The sequence below is a fragment of the Oxyura jamaicensis genome, chromosome 2 (genome assembly GCF_011077185.1).
Source record: "Oxyura jamaicensis isolate SHBP4307 breed ruddy duck chromosome 2, BPBGC_Ojam_1.0, whole genome shotgun sequence".
Taxonomy (NCBI): domain Eukaryota; kingdom Metazoa; phylum Chordata; class Aves; order Anseriformes; family Anatidae; genus Oxyura; species Oxyura jamaicensis.
In genome coordinates, this window is record NC_048894.1 from 29,726,714 (window position 1) to 29,745,721 (window position 19,008).

Below are 19,008 nucleotides of genomic sequence, written 5' to 3' on the forward strand. Positions count from 1 at the left end.
AAGCTTACAGCTGTTTAGGAATATGGAGAACTTCACGTAATTGCTTATCTTTTTCATAGAAGTATAGAGTCATTTATCTTGACAAAGACCTTCAAGATCATCAAGTTCAACTGCCAGCCTGACCTACCAAGGCCCATCACTACGCCATATCCTTTAGTGACATGTCTACACAACTCTTAAATACCTCCAGAGATGGGTACTCCACTACTTCCTCAGGCAACCCATTCCAATGCTTGACCAGCCTCTCTATGAAGAAATTCTTCCTAACATCCAAGCAAAAGCTCCCCTGGTGAAATTTGAGACCATTTCCTAATGACCTATCTCTTGTCACCTAAGAAAAAAATGACAAAACATTTTTCACGGTGTCTATCTCCAAAGTACACAACTGACCTCAATTCAATTGAGCTTTAGTGACCTTTAGTAAGATAATAACTTTACTAACTAGACCTAACCTACTTTACTCTATCTAATTCTACTACCCTAGAATAACCTGACTGAAGGTTAATCACGGACAGAAACACATGTGAGGAAAGGAATCAGATGATTCTACCATCTCTGATGCAAACATAATTTTACACTTCTCTTGCAATCTTTACAGTGTATTAGTCACAAAATAGTCAATATTTCTTTAGAAAGCTGCATTTAAACTATATACTTTAATTCTTCTCAAACATGTGGCCTTAAATATAACCTTAAACCCACTTACGATTATTCTTTATTCTTTCAGTCTTGTGAATATATTTTATTTTGCAGTTCTTGGTGGAAGCTGGGTTTTTTATTGTTATGCAGAAACTAGCAGCAAATAAACAGATTGTCTTATACCAGTAACAGAAATTTATTAAATATTCTTCCCCTCACAACTGCTTTTCAGTCTTTTCCTAATTTTCAATTCCATTTTGAAACTGGACAAAGGAGAAAGAAAAAGATTTATGTTTATTATTCTGAGTATGTTATACATCAGTGCAGTTCTTCCTCTCATCTTTTTCTTGAGATCTGACTTGTCAGTTTAAGTCCTCCTTGATACACTTCAGTATCATCTCACCAAAATTTAGCCTGTGTACTCCCTTTCTAGGACAATGAGACTGTCTGCTTCTAAAACTGTGTACAGTTTTATTAGTAGATTTTATGTACTGGGAGGAGCTTACTCTTGCCCTTTTTTTTTCCCCCTAAATATATCAGACAGGAATAAATGTCTTATGGAGATCACACTAAGTTGTACCTTACAGCTTCAGGATGGCAGGATCATTAATGACATCTCTTAATAGAAGCACTTATATATTAATAATGTATACATTAATTACATGACTATTATATAAAGTGCCTATAGAGTCTATGTACATGAATAGTATCCATGTAGTAAATCACAAAGCTATATGTCAGCTATAATTATCCATGCATTTTTAACTTTCTTCTTCCTGCTCCACTGGCCATCATGAGGGATAACATTCTTTTTTTTTTTTTTTTTTTTTTTCCCCAGTAAAATTTCCCTATTTCCCTCCTTTTCCAACAATGTCTAGAGTTTCATTTCAAAATTACAACAGACTACTGATCAAAATGGACTTATTTGGTTAAAGCTCAGATTCTCCTTATAAACAACTTTTCTCAATTTAGAAGGCCATTTAGAATGTGATAAGTGACATCTCAGTGAGCTTTTGGACACTGAGATTTTCAGATAGCTAAAATAAAATTTTAAGTTGTCAAAGCCTGAATCCTCAAGGCATTGTTAAAGCTTCTAATATTTTATCTGGATAAATTTCTAAGATGAGGTGGTTATTTCTGAGTCCTTCCACAGAAAATAGATGATAGTACAAAATATGAAAGTCTCAAAAGCCCAACTTCTTGTAGATATAAGGTTTCATCCTTCCTATTGTCTGCTCACATCCACAGCTGCAACACAAGGGCTAAAGGCTTGGACAGGTCTACTACTGAGGAACCACCAGATTTTCTGAGACACCATGGGCAACCCATGACAAGACAGATTCAAGATCATGATCATCATTATTGTTTTAACAACACAGAGGAAATCAGTTGGAGATAATTTCAACCACATTAATTTAGCTTCTGGAAAATGTTTAGGCAAGAGATGGACCATCAGCTTATCTCTGATATATGAAATCATTGATAACTTTTCCTGAAAGAAACACTTAAATATATATGTACATATAAATACTAGCTAACACATCTTTGATGTGTCTCTAAGCCACTCTACCTCATCCACTTCCAAATCCTTTGTCACAACTTGAGAATTTCTGACACAGTGTGAAATGTCTGACAGATTTCATAGGCAGACAAATGATTAGACCCATGCTATTATTTAAAAATTTCTAAGCATTCTGTGAATAGTTTTTGTTTTGTTTTGTTTTGTTTTTTGCTGCATACGAGGCACAGAGAAAATATATGATGCTATGAGAATATTGCTATATAAGCCTTTTTTTATTTTTTGAGGGGAATTGTAGAATGTACTTTTTCCTTCACAAATAAAAGGCATGGTAATAACAAGCAGTATAGGCATGAGTAATACATCTCCTTCACATTGATGTCAATAAAAACATTATACCACGCTGCCACTGCTCTATGATGTATTCTATAATTGTGGCATAGCAACAACTGCATGCACTAGAGTGGGTTACAGGTTTCAGCTTTAAATCTTAATTCCATCTTTCTAACAACAAGCATCAAGAAAAATATTAAGGAGTTTGTTAGCTATTGGATTTTTTAGGGGAAGATGATTTTTTACTCATAAAGCAGAGTCTTGAAAATAAATAAATAAATAAAATTTAACAAATTTAACAAAATTTGTTAAAATTTATTTTGTTAAATTTAACAAATTTAAAATTAAATAAATCTATAAATTTAAATAATAAATTAAAAAAAATATTTTGTTAAATTTAACAAATTTAACTAAAATTTAAAAATTTACCCATTAAAAAAAAAAAAGGAACAAAAACAAGCAAACAAACAAAAAAAGACACCACTGGACTGGATGACTGGAGTGGTTTGCTTTTCTTGGTATGTTTAAGCCCCGCTGGGTCCCCCCCCCGGGTTTTTTTTTTGGTGTTTTTTTTTTTTTTTTTTCTGCAATACTATTGCTGTTTATGTACTGATTCCCATATTTGGTTTTATCTTAGCAATAAAGAGATGTGGGTTTTAACATGATGAATATTTACTTTAATGTATCTGGCCAAACATTCAACATGGGTTTATTCTTATTAGAAAATCTGAGACCATTTCATACAAATTCTTGCTGGTTTGAGTTACATGTCTCCACATAGATCCTGGATATACAGTATAGCAGAAGCTGTGCTCATCTGATGCCCCACAATTAAAGATCTCTGAACAAGACATTCTGAGCTGAATTTTACTTCTCATGCGTTACAATTTACACCTTGCAATTGTCAATTTGCAGCAATACTGAGAACTTTAATCTTCTTTTCTTATGCTTAATGCTCTCAGGAGTCTTACTTTGCCCTTCCCTACAGGATACAGACATATGCAACACAATGTTCTTTTAATGTATGGAACTGCTGTCTTTCACGGCTTGCATGAGAATTCACCTCACACTTGCTATGACATTTTGGACTGATATCATTCTGGGACAATGAGTCAGCAGGTCACACTTCTATAGCTAGATACACTTATATACATCTTCAGAAATACAGACTTCCCGCTACAGTTTATGCACAAGGTCATCCCTGAGCAACACTTAAATCAGCCAAATAAACCTGTCTCTTGTCTTCCAAAAATATTACTAACTGAAGACACTAAGCACAGTATATTCAGAGCTTTTTCTTCTGGGTCTCTTGCTGTCTGTATTTGTCATAATCATCCCATCAAAATCCAAACCATTTTGTCATAAAAAATCTGTGTATGGATCCGCACCTGCTTTCAAGGAGTCAGATGCACTGGTCTGTTGATACAATTGATATAAATGCATGAAGTCACCTAAGGTTTTAAGCAAGAGTCCAAGTCTGATGAAATTAGGATATGTATTGCTTAATGTTATCTGTTGAGGATGGAACTTAGAGCATTATGGAATATGTTATTGATAAAGTTAGAGGTAATATGAGAAGAGAAAGACATTCATTAGTGTTTTCTTCTCTCTCTCCTTATTTTGGGGGAGGAGGGACGTTATGATTTCTGAGTCCTGCTTCAATTCTATATGTTACTAAACAGCCTTAGCTCGCTCTATGCAAAAATGCCACACAGAGAGAAGACGTCATGGTGAAATGTTAGGTGTTAAGTGGCAAGAATACAAAATGAACCCATTACTCACAAACTAGTCTTTTTTTTTTTTTTTCCCTGCATTTTTTTTTTTTTTGAAAGACACAAAGTTCCCAGTCACATACAAATGTGTTTCTCTTCTTCCTTTAAAAATAACCCTGATCCCCGTATCAGCAGCTTAGTAATCATGTGCAAGTTGACAATAGCCCTTTGTAAGGAGATGTTTGCTAGACAAGGAAAACAAATCCTAGAGACAAAGGTTCGGATTTACAGATTTTGTGTTGAAATACACAAAATACTTCATCCAGTTTTGTTACGTACTCTTTTTATTATAATCACAGGACCCAAACAAAATGCAGGATACAGAACATCATCTTGAACCAACTGAAGTTTGTGCTTCTGTTTCAAATAATACTCACTTGTGCCAAGTCCTCTTCTGTAGCCAAAGGTCCATCTGTCCTGGGATGGACACCATCAGTGTTTAGAAAGATATTATGAGAACAGGGTGACTCAAGCAGATCCTCTGAGGAGCTGACAGGCTCTGTGTTAGGGACTCCTCGATTTGGAAAGTTGAACTTATCATTGTAGCCAAGAATCACTGTTGGCCATTTCTTCCATGATTATTTCTAATCAATTATTCTTAACTCATTTAGGTTTTGTGCCACCCCAAATAGCTTATGTCATTAAATTTCACAAATTAATAGTTGTGCCATGTGATAAAGTACCTTCTTTATTTTCTTTCAGTGCCTGAACTGTTTTCTCTTTCTATTGCCCCCCAGTAAATTCTTGTTATGAGACTTGGTATATTATGATTCTCTGTTTCTCTCCAAACATTTCATAATGCTGTAGACCTCGATTTTCATCCCTTCTCAGCTATCTGTCCCAAGGCAAATCCTTTTATGTTTCTGCCAATTCACAAGCCATTTGCAAGTCTTACTCAATCTTGTGAACTCTCTCAGTATCTTTCTAGCTCTCCCATGAGGCAAGATGTCATGATCAGAGCTGTAGAAGTGGCCAGAGGGACAAGAGAAGTGATATATGGAACTGCTTTCCTGGCATTTAGATGGCATAAAGCAATTAATAAGCCAAGTTTAGCTTTTGGAACTGGTTTTACCACAGCCAGGCTGTGTCACTTACCAGTCAATAAAGATTATATGAACTACTCAGTTTAATGGATTGCATAGTTCCAGGAACTGACCTTTCCTTTTAGGGCCTTGCTTCTTCAGTCACTAAGGATAGATTCACAAAGAAACTTTAGTTACTGTGAAGTTAAGCATTAAAACATCTAACAGATAATATGTTACTGAGTAGAATATTCCTCTCTATATTAGGAAGAATAAAACAGCAAAACCCAAATTCATAAAGCTTGAATCTTGAGCGGGTACATGCAAGCACTGCATAAAACTAAGAGTCCTATTCTAAGAGTAGGCATCTATTCTGGGCTCCAAGGGCTGCCTTAACTCCTATAAGCAACCTCCTGCAGTGCCATGCTGAAACTCTTTCTTTAAATTAATAGTATAAAGGCTCTCTTCACTTTATTTCTCTGTAGATGCAGATCTAGGGTTTCACTCAGTTTGTGTCTTTCTCCCACATTTCATTCTCAGAGGAAGCAGAGAAGACCTGGTTCAGCTGACCAGCATTTGAAAGAGTTTTTGGAGGCCTTTAGATAACCTAATAACTTACGTCTGGGCTCACAGAGCCTTATAATATGGAGCATAGCAGTGGCAGAAATTCCTTTGACAGTCTAACCTGTGTGGGTACATCTGCAACGTACCTGAAATTTGCTAGTCCAGAGAATGGCTGGAAGCTTAGAGTGCTCGATATATCTGCATGTTCACATAGTCTTTATAAACAGCTGTGAAAGCAGTCTGACCCTACAGAAACCTGCTACCTTTGCAGAGACCAATGCTAAGCCACCTGTAGCAGAGACACCTGGCACATACAGTTTGCCAGCATTGGACACAAAATGTCACTGTAAGAGTTAAAGCGATGCATAGAGCTCCACCGCAGAGAGCTTTGTACCAATAAATAAATAAATAAATAAATAAATACTGTGTTGTCTACTATTCCCTGGCTTTTATTCATTTGCATATCTTTCTCAATAATGTAACAAGTGAAAGTGTCCTATGTAGATACCACACCTAAACAAGCATACACATTACTAATAACAAGTATTGGGTTCTGTTAGGATAAAGCTACTTAGCTGACTTCAAGGAAAAAAAAATGATTTACACCAGCCTACAATATGACTCATTATCTTTTTTTTTTTTTTTTTTTAATATATATATGTAGTAGGACAATAAAGTCACTGCGTTTATAGCCCAGAATACTCTCTGCACATGCCAATATCTTGTTTGCTCTTTTAACAGCTGCCAAACACTGTGCAGATGGTTTTACTAAATTATCAACAATCACTCCAAAGGCAGTACTGATATTCCTGTCCTTGGGGCTGAACAACACACCCCTGGTGCAGCTCTGTTGGTGCAGCACATTTGGCCCACTGACCACAAAGTGTACAGCCTCCAATTACCTCCTCTCTTCCTCTTATCTCAGTTTACTGACTCTGTACTTATCTTGGTCACTTACTTCCTTATCTAAAACACTGCAATCTTACAAGTCCCCTAATGTAGCTCATGATTTGACTCCTGTTGTTCTCATCTAATATTATTGTCCCTTTCTGCATTTTACTTTCTCTCTTCCTTTTCCTGAAGCACTCCCACAAGCACTGGGGTCTTAAAAGTCATTACTGTTTACAGAGTTTATTACTTTCCATCATTTCTTATGATTCTCCTGCAGCATGTCTTTCAAGTAATTATCTCCATGATTTACTATATTGGTCATACAGCCTCCTCCTTCCTGTACTAATCAGTTCTGGATTAGCTACTTGGTAGCTGGACTGTCACCAACAGGCTTTTACCCATTTCTGTGCCTCACCCATTGGCATCATGCTTCCTCTGGCCTTCTACACAGAAACAGACCTCACGAGGCCTTCCAGGGCACACTTACCCCAGATGACCAGACAGAAGCCTTAACTGCATATTTGAACAGAGCTCTAGCTCTGAGGAGCTGGCACCTCTGCAAAACCACCTCCTTCTGCTGCTGTTTGGGCTGCCACTTCCCGGGCAAAACTGACTGAAAGCAACTGTAGGGAGAGCCCTTTGTAGTACATCTGAAACACTCAACTCTCCGTACCTGAGCTTCTATAAAGTGTTACTGTTCTAATGAGTGCAGTGTTAGCTAAAATACTGGGGGTGAGTGAAGAATTGGTTTACAGTATCTTCAGATGGATCAGCTGCATCCTACTGTGGGGGGGGGGGGGGATGGACATGACACCAAAAAAGCAGTGAGATCACCCCTAATCGTTGCTTTCTTGGGCTCTTGAAAATGAACTGGCATAGCCTGCAGTGCAGATCACAGAGCAAACATGCTATTTTGGACCATAACCATTTACGTGGTTATTTGGAGTATGGGAAGAGGCACAGAAAGGCATTTCTTCTGCAACAAAACAAAACCAGGCTACTAGAAAACTAGTAAAAATAAAAAGAATATGAATATCAATCGCTGTAATAACTTCACTACTGTGGAAGTAAAAAAGCATGGACATGGGCAGAAATGCCCAGACAGCTTTGCAAAATCAAAGACAGAATTATGGATCATCAAATCCAAACACCTGTGACCCTGTCTCAGGGCTACCGTAATGTCTAATAACATCAGGATGCTCAATTCAAAAACAACAACAACAACAAAACACTTCAGAGTAGGCTGTGTATTGCTGAGGTCAGTCCAATGACTTCAGTATCCTTCAGTAAGGATAATACAGCAGCAGTATTAAAGATGTCAAACATTTCTAGGATAAATAATGCTGTAGTCTTGGAGAACATCATGTTTATCTCCCCCTTCTTCTGGTGATTTTTGGTGTGTCATTTTCACACACAAAAATAGTTCTTTGGGAAAATGTCAATGAGATTCTTCATAGGAATTTTCAGACTCTTATATAACAAGATGGCAAAAATATTTCCTTCCCACAGAAATTAAATTGGTATTCAAGGAGAATCAAATATTTCAACCTCCTGAAGCAAGAGATAAAGTTAACTTTTCCTACCTACAGTCATGAAAGCTGTGTGGTAAGCTACAGCCCTTTGCAGATGTACTTATGATTCTTAGGTATCTGACAAATATCCTCCAGGTAATCTTGTAGTTTTAAAATGCTCCTGCCCCTACTGAGCTTTCCATCCCTCCCACTCTGCCACAAATTACCACTCCTGTAGCAGAAGCAACAGAAGACGATGCACTAAAGTTCTTTCTCCATAATGGAACAAGGAGAGCAGGGTGCATTTATGTATCACAGATGCTCCAGTTCTCACTCTGGTACCTTAGTAAAATGAATACAGGGGACTCTTGAGTTACTGCCACCTGCTCATAGCTGCTACTCCCTTTTCAAGCAGAGTAGCCTCTGGTAAATAAATAAATAGATTGGAGTGGTGATTCTTAGAGTGTAGGATACCACATTAATTAAGACACCCAAAACATTTTTGAAGGAGATTGTTTGGAGAAGTCCTCTGTGCTATTAATGTGAGCACTGAATAGGGTTGTTCATGATTGCTGTTACCTGTAATATATAAATTGAAGCTAATGCGCTTCAGAGAAGAAAGTATAGCCATTAACGATTCAGAGATTTCATCATACCTTTTGCACACATTGATCTATTTCCTGCTATTAAAAAGAAAATAAACAAAACAAAACAAAAGGCAAAAATATTTACTAGATGATATTATCCTGTGATGATGGACTTGCAGTTCAAACCAGTCAGATGTCAAGGGGCAATAAATCTCTAAGAATTAACCCCTGGGAATGGTCCTAAGTATCTGGGAATCCCCAAGAAGAAAAGATCCTGAGCAAAGGGCTTTTCACAGAGAACACTGGAGAAAATGTTTCTATACCCCAATTTGTCCTCACTAGCACAACAGCTAACTGTGAAGTAAAGCTGACAGATTTGGTCTGAAAAGTGTATGAACTTCATGCTTTTAGAAAATATAATGTTAAGATGTGCACTGCAGTTGATGTACAGGAAAGTTACACTGGTGACCTTGGAGAGTAAAGGCTTAGGCTCTCTGTCATGGAAAGCCATATTCCTAAACCAAAATTTGTGCCATACCTACTGCCATACCTAAAACTGTAATCTTAACTCTTTTAAATTGATTGAAGTTTGTCTGACAAGTCCTTATCTATTTGTACCTCTTCAGTTTCTGGTGCAACTGAACTGTCACATTGAGAAAAAAATGTCCAAGCACCTCAACTATTGCTCTGTGCATGGGTCTTGCAGTGATGCCTCCTAGATGTGCTTCACAGTAGCACTACTTCATGCTGCTCGCTACTATGGGCAGTAAATGCACACAAGCAAGCATGCACAGTGTAACTCCAGAAGAGCTGCTCCTAAAAGAGAAGTGAAGCCTGTTTTTCTTCCTTCTGCTGAGGTACAGCTTGAAAACAAACAAACATAAAAACAATCAGCCAAAAGCACCCCTCCCCTTAACCCCAAACACACACAATCAAATTCAGTAGGACATTAAAATGCTCTGTGAAAATGTGTATGTTTCTAGTTGGAATCAATCCTTCTCTAAATTTACATAGTCCACACTCCTCCCTTTTGTTAGTCAAATACAATGCTTTGACAACCTAAATACCAGGTATAACATATAGCTGTAATATACCTACAAGTGAATTGTATGTACTCCTCACTTTTCCCTCTTCTTTTTTTCTTTTTTGCGGGGTGGGGGGGGGGGGGGGGGCGACGGGGGGGTGAGGGATGGGGGCTTACATTTTGTGGGATGCTTTCCTAGGCACTGGGAACAGACAATTGTCATCTCTTCTTCCAAAAGAAGAACCTTACTTCAATGGCCAATCCAGTCTAAATGGTTAGGAATCCAATACACAACAATCTTGCAGAAATCAGCTGCCAGATTTATTATTCTACCTGAAAACCCCAAACAAACAAACAAACAAACAAAAAAAAAACCAACCAACCAAAAAAAAAAAAAAGTGGAATAAAAACAGATTTTAAATAAAACTCTTAGGTACATTTTAAAAAGGGTTAATCAGTTCAGTGAAAGACTTATATCTTCTGCTGAGAGATCATGGTAATGTTGGTCTGATTGCTTGTTTTGTTCAGTGAGTCACTACCGTATACAGATATATATATATATATTTCTTCTTAAATATTACACATTTGATGCATTTTTTTCTTTTTTTTTTTCTTTTTCCTTTTTTTGTCCAACCCCTTTCCCACACCCTCATCCTGCCACAGGCAGGAGGCGCTCAATGATGACATTAAAAAAACAAAATCAATCCAAAGACTTTTCATCAAAGCATGTTTCATTTGAACCTTATTTCAATGGAAACTATGTTTGTTGTTGTTGTTTTAAACAATCTTATTTAACCTTTTCCCTTTCCTTCGTGGTAATTATGCAGTTTGAGACCTGTGATTCTGGGTTGATCTGCAAATTTAAGTGCCATTGAGACTTACAGATGACAGAATTAGGTGACATATTAAGGCATACACACACACCCATAAAATATGTTGTCTTATGTATCTGAGTAAATTAAATACCTGCCCAAATGTTTTTTATGCACCCGTGGTTTCTAATGATCACTACTTCTGTACTTTTGATTAATTGCATGTTAAAATATTCATAGCTTAACTCATGTCTTAATTGACACAGGATGGAAAATTAACCCACCACCTAGGATTGTCTTTGAAATCCATCCATTGTGATGAAAATTATTCTCGTTTTATGGTCATGCATTCATTTTCCTCCCACTTCTCATGAATATAGGAAAATGAGGCAATCCATATAACACTTATTTAAATTTCACTGGGCAAAGAAAGAAATCCACATCTTACCCTCTCTTACTCCCTTCAAACTAGTAAATATTATATCTCAGAAAAGGTGCTCATACATATTTAAAACTTTTGCTTTTTTGCCTTTTTTTTTTTCATTTTACGTACAGAATATTGCGTGTGGCTTGTATTCAGATTATCCCTCTCAAAAAAAAAAATAGAAAACAATGAGGGAAAAAAAAAAAAAAACCTCAAAATTTAAATTGTCTTCCAAGCATATCAGATCACATTTACATTTAGTGTCCAAAACAAGTTGATTGGTAACATCAGTGCCAGCACTACAACGTCATACAGCGACTTCATGGTATTCTTTGACAGTTCATCTAAGTCTCTTTTCCACCGAAAATTACAAAAGGCTCTGCAGAGCTTTCCTCAGCAAGCTGAAGCTTACTAGTCATTTGTGGATGCGCATAAAAGCTGCTTATAGCACAGCTATGGCGTAAGCTATTTTCTAAGCAATAAATGGTTCAAGTCATCTATTTTGTCCTGAAATGCTACCTGTAGTTACAGCATTGCTTATAAATGGTCATAGTAAATTCAGCATCAAAGAGAGTATTACAGAAAAAGACAGCAGCAGAAGCATTAGCATTATCTAGTATTTATATATGTTATCAACATAACACAGCAGTAAAAGGTTTAAATGCATATTAATGGGTACCGTGTCTAAAAATTACTAAAGTACCTATTTAGTGTATTGGATATTTTTCTCAAGGAGTGCTTGCTGTGTCTAAACAGCATAATTAGATATGTGACTTAGTACAGTTAATTCCTATTGATTAAATAACTTATTTATGTACCAAAGGAAATGGAAGGATACAAAATGTTTTCTCCCTCCTGATCATGATCCTGTATTTAATGCTGACATGATCATCAGAAACCCTACCACATGTAATTACTACCCTCAAATGCATCTTGAAAGGTTTAAACCATAGCACGGGCCATATATGAATAGCAATGTGGCATCAGATACAGCATGCAGCTTGTGGTCTGCAGTCACAGATTTTGCTATTTGGTCACTGTACTTATGGCCAACCTGCCATTAAATGGGATTTTTGAAGCCCTACCAAAAAAAAAAAAAAAAAAAAAAGTAAAACTCTCATGATAATTGTTTTTAGAGGCAAGGTGCAAGGTCTGCCACTTCAAGCTTCTAAATTAAATGCTGTAGTATATTCTTTGTTTCTCTTTTATAACTGTAGAAAGACAATTAAGAATGGAAAGAAACAAATGCCTGAGGCATGCTGTGCTGATATCATCAGCAAGTGGTTATTTTGCACAATGAGAATTAACTGTACTACGGATACCCAGCAAAAATGTACAGTATCTTATGCTGATATTAAACAAAACAGACATGATATAGCTTTTTTTGTACTTAAAACCTTTATGTTCCCTTCCCAAACTTAAGTAAAAAGCAAACCCACCCTTTTCCTCCTGTTACACAGAATAACGTTTAGGTTCCAACCCTCCCCTTTCAAATAAAGTGCGCTGTCCATGGCAGACCATAGGAGTAATGCAACAGGAAAAGCCCCTTTTAGTGTACTATTTAAAAAACAAACTGGAGTCGGTTCAGCTTTCCTCTGGGTCTTGTGAAAGAGGAGAAGCCTAAAGGAGAGGGAAAATATCCCCTTCACTGTCACTGTTGTTAATAGACGTAGCCTTCATTATAGGGGTGGGTGTTGCAGCAGCCACCGTCCTGCATGTAGACCATGCTCTCATCAAAGTGGGACAGAGGCACAGTGTCCTCCTCATTGATGTGGCGCTCCATGTCAGTCTTCAGTAAGGGGCGCTGGTTGTCTGGAAAGGCCATGGAGAAAAGCGCTTCAGGGTCGCAAACAAACTTGTAGACGTATCTTTCTCCAGCAACCTTAGGATAACAGAAGTAAGAAAAAAAGTGCAGCGTAAGGCTTTGTGGTTTTGCAACTCCAAGTTCAACAGACTTCTTGAAGAATGCACGTTTTAACTTAATAATGAGGCAGAAGAATGGGTAAGGCAATGACCTAGCAAAACCAGGGATCTGCAGAAGCAGTCCATGCAGATCTGTCTTGATTTTGAGACACATTATATCCTGTTGGAAGATGAACTAGTTCTTCTACTTTCAAACTTAGTTTGCGGTTGTTTCCTATACTTAACCACAAATGGAACTGTTCATATTGGAAAATGTAAACAAATTGTCACTACAGTGGCAAAATAAAATGACTAAGTCCAACACACAGTGTGTGAAGTGGAAAAAAGAATCACATTGCATGATAGAGATCTGAATTTCACTTTACATAAATTGATTCATACTTAAGTATAAAACAGTTATAGTGCAAGCTGATTGTACAGGGATAGCGTAAGCAAATACGTAGGCTGCTATGTACTTAGCAATTGCTCATGCAAAGCCTGGGACAGTTGGATTTGCCTATGGAGGGGCAATTTGTCCAACAATCCTAAAGTTTTCCTTTATTCAGAAATACTATTAAATGGATATGCATTATCTAAAAACAAAACAAAAAGCTGGTCAGTCATGACTTCTCAATCACCCTAAAGAATTATGGCAAAAACAAAAACAAAACAAACAAACAAAAAAAAACATGTTGCATGCTCATCATTTATTAAAATTATTTTAAAATAAAGATCATACTGTCTAATTCCTGCAACTAGAGCTAGTATGGGATTGAAAGCGAATGAAGGTGGCAAAAGTGCTGCAAACTTAACTCTGTTCTTAAAGGTGTAAGATAGTCTGAAGCACCTCTTTAAAGTTTAGTTTATCTATTTACAAATAATGTTATGTCTTGGTAGGGGCTATATCTGTAGTAGATTTTTTTTTCATCAAATTAATGTCAGCATGTTTGACAGACTGAATTGCATAGCTTATTACCATTGCTTAACTTTAAACAAAAGAGGAAAATTGTGCATACAATTTTTTGAGTAAAAAAGCCTACTGCAATTCGATAATCTCCATTAGTTTTTTTAGCATATAGTAAGCGGTCAGCTAGGAGGATCCCAGGGAAAAATTCAAACATTGGTCCGCCAGAAAAATAAAAATTCAAATTAGCTTTTAAAATGTGTGTTAAATGCACTCACATAGATTAAAAAAAAAAAAAAAAGAAATAAAAGAAAATAAAAGAAAAGAAAGTAGCAAAGAATTAGCAAGCTAGCTGTCAGAAGAACTTTCCATATTAAATGGATATGTACATATTATATTCCTGTTCCCACCTATTCAACTTGTTTCCCTCTGTTTGCCACTTGCTCTTGCCTCTGTGTTGCCCTTCTACTGTGGCCATGCAAAGTGCCCACAGAGCTGAGCTATAACCTGTAGCAAGGCATGCTTCCGGCTGCAGCACTGCTGAACATAACCAAGCATTTCTGCTTCTCCCCGACTGGACCTTTTCTCCAGTCCACTTTACAAGGACTAAATGCAGAGGTAAGTGATACATAAAAGGGAATAAAGCACTGTATGCCGTAAGCCAGTAGTAGCCCAGGCTGACCAAGCTGACAGCCAGAGAGTGAAACAGGAGGGTACTGCAACAATCCCAGAGTCACAGCTACAGAATCTGGAGCAGGCAACTCCAAATCCAGACTTCACAAACCCTACTGGAAAAGTTACCCAGCAACTTGAGCTGAGGGCATTGTTTTCATTCATGGAATTGGCAAATGGCAGGTTTAAACATGTTAGTCAACACAGATAACAAAACTAACACGCAAAGCTATGGAACAAGTTTTGTAATACAAGGCATTTCTTATGATCTTTGATCATATCTACAAATTTCGTTGATGCAGAAGGTTTCTCCCAGTGACATCTCAGTCAATCTCCTTAGCACTACATAGCAAGATTTAAAAACATACATGTAAACAGCAAGCCACAGGAAAAGAAGAAGTTGGATACAGTTAGCAAGACCAGACTGATATACATAAATTATTTTTAAATATTTCCCATAATTCAGCCTATTATAAAATATTAAATTCCACTTAAAAATGGTATTATTACAACATCATCGGTAAAATATTGAAGTATTTGGTATTTTAATAGGTATCATTTTTCTCCCTTATCTTGCAGTTACCAAAGTAGCCAAGCACTGGGCAGATAATTTAGATCTGCAAAATATTATTCCTATTGTATGCCGCGGTTTGCCTCTCCCAGGTGCGAGGAAGCTCTTTTGGATATTTTTGAATGTTACCTCTTTTCCTGTAATCATGATGTGCATTATGTGAACTGAAACCACAGACATTTTTTACATAGAAAAAAATATCTTGATGCATATGCTTGACCTGGTAGGTGAAAAATTGACCTTACTTTTTGTATAAATAGATGAAAAACCCATCTAAGCAATGCAGTTACAAGTACTCTTTGTAAACTGACTTGCAGATTAACATGCAACATTCCAGTGAAATTTAATACAGAATTAGCTGCTCACCTTTTGCATGATTCCTTTTTCATAATAATAGCGAAGTGATCGGCTAAGTTTATCATAGTTCATAGCTGGCCTATTTTTCTGAATCCCCCAGCGACGTGCCACCTGCCACATAAATGGATTAGCATTGATTTGTTAAATGCATTTAACAAGCAGATCTTATCATCAGATATTTTATTTGGGGATGGAGCAGGGGAACCCTGCAGGTAGAATGCATAAATAAAAGAGAAAATGTTGCCATGACCTGAATTTCCAATGTACTAACATGATTCTTAATTGGACTCACCACTCATCCATTAAACTTGAAACAGACTTACTCATTTGCAAATGTGACAATTCTTTTTTTTTGAGGGGGGGGGGGGGGGGGGAAAGAGGATTGTTTTGCCTTTTTAAAGAAAGCCATGAAAAATTCAAGTCATATAAAGAAATTATAGACAAAAAATATTCATCAAGCTTCATCAGAAAACTTTCAAAAAAGATGAAAATTTCTCTTAGTTTGAAAATATGGAAAATTATTCTTGAGTTTTCCTTCCTGTCTTAACACTACCAAATTCTATTAAGCACACATACACACAGGCTTAGTTCATGAACTAATACAGACCGTAACTTGGAATGATGGCAATGCTGAGATCATTACGAGATAGAAGTCAAAACTGAGTTCTAAATACAATTTCAGCAACAAAAATAAATTATCAGAAGAGGAAGGCTAATCACTTGGAGGAACTATATGGCAGTACGAAGAACAGGATAGAAACTGCATGATTATGGTTCTATTTCTCTTTAAAAGGTAATATTAAAAAGGAAGCCACAATTAACTTGTGAAGCCATTTCAGAGAACAATATGCCTTCTGCTCCTATGACTTCTACTTGCCTCTATGCTTCCTGTTTTATTGCCAAAGGTAGTTCTGGAGAAAGAGAGTTTTTATTTAAAGAGCTTAACTGCTTATTCCCCACCCAAAATTACAATCGGCTGTTTGTGACATTTAATTTACTGGCTGTACAAATGATTATCATATCACTGGAGGAAAAAAAAAAAAAAAAAAAAAGATTATGATCAAAAATAAGAGTTGATGAACTCTTTAGAGCACATTTTATAAAAATGTTTGTGAGGTGCATATGCATACAGCTCTGGGAAAAAGGAGAGAGAAGCCAAGCAGCTTCTCAGCAGACAGCTCTACAAAACTTTCCCACAGGTGTCCAGAGTCATTTGATGCAAACCATAGATGACATGCAGCATTGAGAATTGAAGGGGACTAAATAGCAACAGCAAAAGCCATGACTTTGATCTCCATCTGGACAATAATTTTTAAAATTTCTTTTTATATAATTATTTCCTTTCAGTGGTGCAGTTTTTCAGGCTTATGTAAATTATCATGGCTCTGCTAACTTTAGCTATGTTATAGCTGTATCAAAACATACCTCCAATTCATGTCAATTTATTCCAGCTGTAGATTTGGCCTAGATATGCAACCTTGATTCTCCTATTCATCTTTGCAACACATGCCTACATCTCTCTTTCTTCACTCCTGCCAAGTTTTTTTTCCTGCATTAAACAAAGTCCTAAAAATCACTACTGTATCAGGTTTGCATAATAAATAAATACACAGCAAATTTTTCTATAACAAAATAATCATTGAGAAAATAATCATTGTGTGGTATCTTGACATAAATTAATAGGCAAGCAAGTCCAGAATTTGTCTTGGTAAGAAAGTATTCTTCTCCATCAACTACAATATATATCAAATCTTGCTCTGGGGAGGAGATTGAGGGTTCAAGACTTCCGCCCCACTTTTCTGTTGAAGGTTACTGTGCCAGTGATAAGGCAATGGAAATGGACCTATGCCAATTCTTAACCTCCAGAGTTCACAGTCACCTGCTTTCTGAACGAACTATGGTGCCTGAGAAGCTGATACATACTTATTTTTGTTATCACCCTTCCTACCGGGACATGAACCTCCAGAAAGGGATGGGATAGAAAGGTCATGCCACTGACATCCTCACTTAGCTGAACCAACAAGCTCTTTGACTTGCCTTTGATTTACACTTGGCAACCAACAAAGTGTGCAACTTCCCACAGGCTATTCTTATTCTAATCGACGGCTTTTGTCAGATCTATGACATTCACATGAAAACAACTTAGTCTTCTTTGCATTCACAGAGAGCACAGAGGAGCAAGCAAGTTTCAAGTTGTCTGCCTCCTCCAGATCTTAGATGCAGCCCTGCTCAAAACCACAAAGCAACTGCTGTGCAGTCAGACAAGCAGATGATCTGGCTAACTTAAATGTGAATATCTAATTTTTCAGGGAATTATGCAATATGTAACTCTTAGGGCTTTATTTTGTTATTTTCCTTTCCTTGCCTAATAAAATCTATAAAGTTTTTGCAACATATGCTGGGAACCATTGTTCAATAAATCTCTTTGATCTTGAAAAATGTTGGACTTACCTTAAAGACAGGACAAAACTTAGAAGTTAAAAAAATGCCAAGATCGGCCAGGGGAAAGAATCAGATGTTCTGTGATAAAAAACCTCAGATACACAATGCCAGGATCTGCCATGGTGACTACTAGCATGGGGGATGTTTGGACAGAGCAGAGCCGGCACATGGGTCCCTGCAGCAGCCTGCCCCTCAGCCAGACCATGTCAAGAAGAAAAGGGACATCAGTACCATCTCCATCCTCAGCTACCCTTAGGGCTGTTGGCACATCATGTAACTTAAATGCAAGAAAGCTTTCATATCGCTTATGGCAGCAGATGGATGGCAGAAATAGCTGGTGGAACACAGAAGCTGCCTTACACCCCCGAAGCTTCTGACTCATAGGGGATCCTGAATGAAAATTTACTGTTGTCTCCTCTAATACTCAAATGCCTTCCAAGGGGCAAACAAGCAAACCAGACTGATACTGCTTTTTGACAATACTCATCAAATCATCCACATCAGCATTACAATAAAATTCACACACACCAGATTTTCTAACAGTTTCCACTGCTGTTTCGAACACAGGATAGATTATTTAATGTTAGCTAGTCAAAATAGTTTATGTAATAAAACGTTCAATTTATTCCTGTTTATCACACAAGTGAACTACATCATGGTTCAGCAAATGTTCATGAATACAAGTAATTTTATTTACCCCTTGAGTCCTTCATGGTTCAGATGAGCTGTGCATGTGCAAGAGTGTTTGCAAGACTAGGATCTAAACTTGCACTCAGCAATCTAATGATACAGATAAGCAAGAAGGCTCTAAATAAGACTCTAAAGAGAGAGTTTTTATTTATAATTTCAATGGGATTTTACTACGTAGCATTCTTAAACTCCTTTATCAGCTGTTTCAGATGGGGTCTTTCATTCTACAGCTAGAGTTCCAACTGCCCACACCTTTACAATAAAGGATATTTGGCACTAGAAGACTATTCAAGGACAAGTTTTCAAAGGAATTTGGAACGATTCTTCCTGGAAAAGGGTTCTGTAAAATCTGGGTCCCACAATTAGTGCTGA

General features: G+C 37.0%; 1 protein-coding gene across 6 annotated transcripts in view; it reads right to left on the reverse strand.

Annotated features, from left to right (window-relative positions):
* Positions 1-10,455: 10,455 nt before the first annotated feature.
* Positions 10,456-19,008, reverse strand: part of ETV1 (ETS variant transcription factor 1) — a 66,831-nt gene continuing 58,278 nt past the window's right edge. For all 6 annotated transcript variants that reach the window (XM_035316655.1, XM_035316658.1, XM_035316654.1 and 3 more), the window contains 2 exons: positions 15,514-15,615; positions 10,456-12,980 (listed from right to left, as the gene is read on the reverse strand). In XM_035316655.1, the coding sequence (XP_035172546.1) occupies positions 12,759-12,980; positions 15,514-15,615 (324 nt within the window). In that variant the 3' untranslated portion in view covers positions 10,456-12,758. The remainder of the gene's footprint in view (positions 12,981-15,513; positions 15,616-19,008) is intronic.